Below are 7,227 nucleotides of genomic sequence, written 5' to 3' on the forward strand. Positions count from 1 at the left end.
GCATATATTATTTTAAGCGAGCAAATGTGTATTATAATCGAAATGCCAAAATAGACGAGCGAACCGCTTGAGTTCAATAAATTACAAATTTGAATTAGCGCCACAAGATAAAAGTGCAAAGAATCTACATAAACCATATGATATATAGACATACATATAGACCAGTATATATATCTAGACGTGCCTATATCCAACAGATTTTGAGGCATTTGCTCAGCGTGAAATGTTCTAGTATATTACAAAGTTTTCAAACAATTTCTTTTCTTTTATTTTATTTCTTTTTTTTAAAGAAAAGTTCTCATGTATCTCAATAGCTTTTCGCCACTAAAAATGCCTGGCATATTTTTGCCAAATTGTATAACGATTTATACAGAGCCGAATGAGTAGGCGCTTGTGGTCAGTCGAATTGTTTCCGACATTTAATATTTCTTTTTTGACTGCCAAGCCAGGTGGAGCCAAGACATCTGGCTGGAAAGTGTGAAAAATAATGAACACAAGCTATTGCAACATGAAAAATAAACAAACCAGAAGAAAACTTAAACGGAAACCAAAAATCTAGCCAATTTCCTTATGATTCTTTAAATTCCTTTGAAATGGTTTTTATAATTTAACACCATAATACGATTAAATCAATCATAGGGCAAGCGAAATGAATTCTTTAATTTTTTCAAGTCAATTTTCAAATAATTTCGCATAATAATTTCTTATCACTTTTAAACTATGTGAGTAACCTCATCATCAAATTTTACAAAATATTTGCCTTTCCTGAACTTAATGAAAATAAAATCTTATCGTTTCAATGTTTATTTACTTAAGATTTCATGTGTGAGTAAGCTGATATGATAATCGTTGTCCCCAAACTCTAAACTTTCCCCAATGCAGTTTTCAAATCTACAAACTTCTACTTACTAAATTATATGTATCTTAGATAAATAAACAAATTGTCAAAACCAATAAGTCAAAAGAAATTCCAGTTTCCATATGCATTGAAAATGTAATAAATATAATACAGCAATTTATATCAAAAACCACGTGATTTCCCTAAATGAATTATAAAATACATATAGAACTTAATATATTGTTCTGCTGAACTATTTCTGAGGTCATGTCGTCATGGGTTGCCAAAAGTATAGTATTTTTCACGAGTTCCCGCTGATTTCGGATCGTTTATCCATAAAACAGCAGATTTTAAATCGTGTGTGTGCCGGCGCGGCGAGTGTAAGCTAAATGTATAATAATTATTATCGGGCGGCGGCGGTGGCGGCAGAATTGGCAACCAGAAATAAAGAGAAAGAAAAGATTGGATAGGCCTAAGTCGGAGAAACTTGGTTGTAAAACGAAACATTTTTAATGGCATACATTTGGTGGCTGGCTATGGCTAGAAATGGTATTATGCAACGCACACATCAGATACTGGCAGATACAGATGCGGACTACGGACTACGGACTGCAGACATCACATCAAATTGTATCTGGCATAGAGCAGCGAATTTTCATTTTGATCATTCGCATTCGTTTGTTGTTTTGGGTGTAAAACACGAAACGAGAAATAAATCAAATCAAGTGTAGCGACCGCATCCATTTATATACAACCAAACAGATACATCCAGAGATCATTCTCATTCCGAATACACGCGCTGCTGATTCTTGAGGATATTCGATTTGTATCTGTGAGTCTGTAGCGTGTAGCTGTGCGTTTCAACAGCTGTCCGTCCCGTCAGTCCGTCGAGAACCGGGCCAAGGTTAGAAAACACGTCAATAAAGCGCGTTAGCCGACAGCAACAAATCTACTAGTGAATGGCTCTCGATGTGGTCTGTGTGTCTATTTTTATTTGGGAAAACTCACGCAGCTTTTCCCAACTCCCCGAGCGATCAGGACTCGTCATCGATCCGCGGCTCACGATCGTCATGTCAACGGATCGATCGGCGATTGTTACGATTATTATGCACTCAACACTGACTATGGCTCAATTTGAGAGAAGTCTTGACAGAATAATTTCTTAATTTATGCGGCGCCAGCTTGCGTCCCCTTCTCCCCCTATATAAATCGAAATATATCAATTGCTAATTGGCAGAAATGTATGTATATAAATCAATTCTTAATTTGAGCACATCATTGAAAGAAGCTGATTAATGAAGAAACATAGATTGGCACTCAGGGGGCGCGAAAACCAGATTTGATAGCTGTGAGTCTAATATAAATGGATAAATTAAGCAAAACTGATAAGAGTATTTATCGCAAAAGAACCCCAACGACCCTCAAAACTTTAAAATTTATCAAATTTGTTTATTCTACTTTGGGTAAGGTCGTTCCATTTGTCTCATTTTTATAGTTTCGCTTCAAAGTTACAAAATGATTCATTTGATAATAATTTCAGCAAATGAAATAAAATACACATATTTTGTTAAAGCCCACGTATTTCCAAAAATTTCTATTTATACATTTTATAACTAATTCATGTGAAATATGTGTGTGGACCATGAAATACGCTTTTATAAAAGATACACATTTCGAAAAACATCACGTTATCCTTGAACTGTATTTAAATGTAAATATCTGAATCTGAACGCTTGTAAACACCCGTAATTTATTGCCATTTCTTTGATAATTTCCCACTTGTCCCCCAGCGAGTTTGAACGTCAATGCACGCTGCCAGCTTGTAGGCCAAAAGCAAAATCAAAGTCAGCCAACGGCATGGATACACGGTCACTTGCAACCGCCGCCTCCATCCTCCAATTTCTATCTTCCTCTCCATCAGTCAACATCATTCATATAAAGTCCAAGGTAGCGGCGCAACACAGTGGAACCAAGAGACTCCTGTTTTCCATTTAATTTAGTCAAATCGGAGCATTAGGTTCATTGTTTCTCATTTAATTTTATAAAATCAATTGGTAGACAAAAAACTTTTAAAAATAAATACTAAATCTAAATTCTTTCGCCAACATTTTTGATGTTTAAAGAAGTCTATATTTTTTTTTATCAAAGCTATGGTTCTTTTAAGTTGCTTTCAAATTTTTGCGTTTATAAATTTGAGCAACAAGTAAGTTTTTATTCAAAGAAAACCTAAATTTGCTCGAAATACGTGCCACTTAATTCCTATAAGTGTTTCTAGTGATTGTTATACTATGATCATTTCTGAATTCCTAAGAATTCTCCTTTCTTTTTATAAATTATATGTGGTAACCATTAAAAATTGGTTTAGTACCACTGTGGCCTATCCCGTCTGCAGAAATCGTGTCGCATGCCATTGAAAATGTGTTGCAGGTGTGGTGCTCTCGTTGTCAATGCTTATGAATGGAAGGCCCAAACATTGAAATTATATGAATGCGAAAATGGAGCGGCAGGGAAAAACTACAAAGAAAGTGCGGAATGGGCTTTTGCAACCATTAGAGGACTTGTAAGTAAAGGCGATAAGATAATTATTTTAATAAATGCAATCGAAATTCTGTCTTGCGGTTTAGCAAAAACGACAGCAGCAAGTGAAGCAAATAGCCGCAGGTTGCGACCGCAGTTGCACCGCACACAATGTGGCAGGTAATTCAAAACGTTTGCACTGTTCCCATTGTTATTATTATTATTATTGTGTTGTAGTTGCTGTTGCTGTTGCTGTAATTACAGTGCACTCCCAGACAGTGAGCCCTCCCCGCGCTGCCCGCACTGAGCAAATTAGCATCTGGTTAACAAGTGCGCCGCGGTTAAACGGTGAAAATCTTCGACTCTTTGCTGGCGCAGCATAATTAGAATCAATTATATTGAATTGGAGCAGACAGTGAGTGCAAGATGGGAGTGGACTGACAGCCGACTTTGTAATTGATGAGAGAAGCCGTTGAATTGATTTTCACATTTAAGTAAGAATTTTGGAGATAATCCCAGGAAAAGTCATTTCTTTATGTTCACTTTTCGATTTTTTTAAATTAAAATCTCTAAAGATTTTTTTAAATTGTTAAAGTTAGTTCCAAGTTTCAAATTTTCACAAGCTTTAGACTTGACATAAAAACTTCTTGTTTCTTATTTCTTAAGCAACATTAAAAACCAAATAGACAAGTTTTTGATAATAAGGAAACAAAATTTAAACATTTATAACATTTTTTTGCTAGCAACTCATTAAATTTTTTTTGTTCGACACAGTACAATAACAAGTCAAACAAATGAGAGGAAAACTGAAAATGATTTTGCGAAAAATCTTTGGGCTTTCAATATGTAAACTCGCTTTCATGTGTATGGGTATTGTATGTTTTTCTTGGTTGTTAAAAATAGAAAATTTTGTATTTTTCTTATTTAATGCTTTTGGCCGTTGCCCGTTTGCCTTTCGCTGGTTTTTGCTGTTGCTGTTCTGGCCATTCGACTTGTAAATCGTCGGCTTGCATTAGCCATGTATTTGTTGTATTTGTTAATATTCGAAATTCGTATTGTTGTTGCGGCGGCGGTGTTGAAACCGCAGAAGAGCACGAAATACGCAACAAAAACAATGGTCGAGCGTCTAGAGATCGGCGCTGCACAGTGGGCCTAAGACGAGGCCTACACTTTGACCTTGATAGGATCAGAAAGGTCCTTTGAATATTGTAAAAGATTAAACAAATTTTACTAAACGTTACGAACCATTTTTAAAATATTTTTATCTAGAATACTGTTAAATATTTATAAACTGACACATTACTCTATTTACTTTACATCTATTTTCCTTTTTAAATTCAGTAAAATATAAATTAATTAACGTGATTTACATCTTGCTAAACAAAAAAAAAACAAGTTGCAGTTCTACTCGTATATATTTGACATACATCGATATATTTCTATACCTTAAGATATTCGTATTATTTTGATCATTGGTTCATGGAATTTGACCCACAGTACGGCCCACGTCAGCACCACAGTTGGACGCAACGCAACAGTGTCGAAATTGCAGCCCCCTGCGCCCGTTCCACCCCCACCACCCCCTCGCCTGGTCGCGTGATCGCAATTGCAGCAGACTGACGCAACGTTTTGCCCCCTTCTATAAGGAAATCAGACCCTGGCAAATAGGGGATGCAAAATGGATATACATAATTTAGTGAACTGAGGTGCACCTAATACAGATCCAACCCCTTTTACAAGAAGTTGAAGTCCTAGGTACAAGTTTAGTTTTCGTTCCTTCCATTTATTAGGTCCCGAGATGTGGCCGCCAATAAGGTAATTTTGTAATTTAGACCAAATGATTTCGGAATGTGCTCGTTTTCATCAAAGGCATTAAAAAAAACCTCGATTTTAAAAATAAAAGTCAAAATGAATGGGACACCGGTAAAATCATTTGAAATTTTGAAAAATCTGTAGAAACTAAGCTCTTTTTGTTTTTAGTCCATTATTATTAATTATGTTCTATGTTCAGAAATTAAAAGTATGTAAAAAGTTACAAGTCGATATTTCCTTATTGTAAGATTTCAGACAATGAACATTTTAAATCAGTTTTTTTAATCCTGTCTTGGGTGTTCGATCTGTTGTTATTTTGAATTGATTTCTATGTTGACTTTGGGAGAAATATAATATTACTATTTTTGAGTATCTAAAAATCGAACCCCTTCCTATAGCTTTTGCTAAAATGAAAAATGCGGTATACTTTAGTTCAAGTGACAACTCTAAAACATTATACGTGAAGCTTAGATTGGACCCTTCTACATAAGGACTTGGACACACAGAAATCCTTTAGTAAAATTTTAATTTAACTAACCTGATGCAGGGCGGTTAGTCCGTCCACGTTGGCCGTGTTGATGTCGGCGCCCTGGTCGAGCAACTGGACGACCTCGTCCTTGTCGCCGGAGAGGCAGGCGGCGAGGAAGACGCAGCCGGAGCTGAACTTGATCCTGCGTCCGTGCTCGTGGCGGGGGGTGGGGGCAGCACGGTTGGTGTCCGACTCCTCCCAGCGCTTCAGCTGCTCCGCCCGCTTCATCATCGCCGAGTTGTTGCGCGCGTCCAGCGAGGACATCTTGGTGATCCTTTTTTAGACGATCCTTCAGATAATCCTGCTATTTGAGGCAGAGCGCGCGCTCTGTGAGATCCGACTGCTCCAGATGTATTCGTGTTTATATGTTCGCTGGTTTTTTCTTGTGTTTTTGTTATTGCTTTATTGCGTTTTGTTTGCACTGTGAATTTGGTTTTGATTTTGCACTATTTATAGAAAATGCTTCACACTTTCGATTTTCGATCACAACTACACTTTGCTGTTTGTACTGCTGCTGCTTCTTCTCCTGCTTGCTGATTATTATTATTTTTCGATTTTTCTACTTTTTTGTGCCTGTGTTTGTGTGCGTATGCTTTATCAGCCAACTTCTTGGCGTTTTCTTTTACACTAACTCACACGCGGGCAATTTGGAACGCTCTCTCTCTCTCTCGCTCTCTCGCAAAACAATGCTATTTGTTGTTGTTAAACGCGCACCTTTGTTGTTGCATTCAATGGAAATTACACATTTTAAATGCGAAAAGAGAGGGAGAAAATGGGTGGCAGATGATCTGTTAAATCATTAATTTGTTTTATACAAAAATGAATATTTGTTAACTGTTTTATTTTTGGTTTTACAATTGTAAATTTAAAGTGTTAAGCAAACGTATTTTCATTTCAATTAAAAACACTTGCGGGCATTTTTACAGCCGCTTGTTTTTTTCACTTTGTTTATCATTCTCCCTTTCGCTCTCTCTCTCTCTCTCTCTCTCTCTCTCTCTTGCGCACTCACACATACATAGATAGGGCCTGCATACGCGGCATCTGTGTGTGTGTTACCAATTTGACATAAATTCAACAGCCGCGAGTAAATAGAACGAAAATGGAAGCCGCGTATTTTTTTCACGCATTCAATTTCGTAGCTGCAGTGACTTTATGTAATTCTGCGAGCTGAAGGAATGAATTAAAATCCTTGAAATTGCCTATGTAATTATGTAAAGGCATTTTTACATCGCCCCACTCCACACACACCAACTCGCACACAAACACACGCACGTAGAGAAAAATGGATTGCAGTAGAAACTTTTCACACTTTTTCGCACCTTTCCCCGCAAAATTTCCAGCTCTCTAGGGATCTACTGGCTGCAGGACACTCTGCAGCGGTGCTCCTCGTCCGCGAGGCACTGGTATTTCACTTTATTTTGCATATTTTCGCTGGCGTTCAGTCCAATTTCATCCGCACGAAGTTCACAGACCAAAATTTTGATGATTTTTGTCGATTAGAGGTGGGGAACAGCGGTGTCATCGATGTTTT

At 37.1% G+C, this 7,227-nt stretch overlaps 1 protein-coding gene and 1 long non-coding RNA gene across 22 annotated transcripts in view; one reads left to right on the forward strand and one right to left on the reverse strand.

Moving 5' to 3' along the window:
* LOC108145909 (protein phosphatase 1 regulatory subunit 12B) overlaps positions 1-7,201 on the reverse strand; it is a 31,453-nt gene extending 24,252 nt beyond the window's left edge. For 11 of the 21 annotated variants that reach the window (XR_005977266.1, XM_017271578.2, XM_017271593.2 and 8 more), the window contains exons 1-2: positions 7,016-7,201; positions 5,706-6,229 (exon numbers count right to left, since the gene is read on the reverse strand). Coding sequence is in view for 20 of the 21 variants with exons in the window: in XM_017271578.2 (XP_017127067.1) it covers positions 5,706-5,960 (255 nt within the window). In the remaining variant the exon portion in view is untranslated. The remainder of the gene's footprint in view (positions 1-5,705; positions 6,230-7,015) is intronic. The other 10 variants (XM_017271583.2, XM_017271580.2, XM_017271585.2 and 7 more) reach the window with 3 other exon arrangements.
* Positions 1,211-4,666, forward strand: LOC108145912. The gene is made up of 3 exons (XR_001774438.2): positions 1,211-3,398; positions 3,463-3,535; positions 3,593-4,666. It is a non-coding gene; the product is annotated as an uncharacterized LOC108145912 (long non-coding RNA).
* Positions 7,202-7,227: the final 26 nt, after the last annotated feature.

This window comes from Drosophila elegans, unplaced genomic scaffold (assembly GCF_018152505.1).
Source record: "Drosophila elegans isolate 14027-0461.03 unplaced genomic scaffold, ASM1815250v1 contig_208, whole genome shotgun sequence".
NCBI classification, from domain to species: Eukaryota; Metazoa; Arthropoda; class Insecta; order Diptera; family Drosophilidae; genus Drosophila; species Drosophila elegans.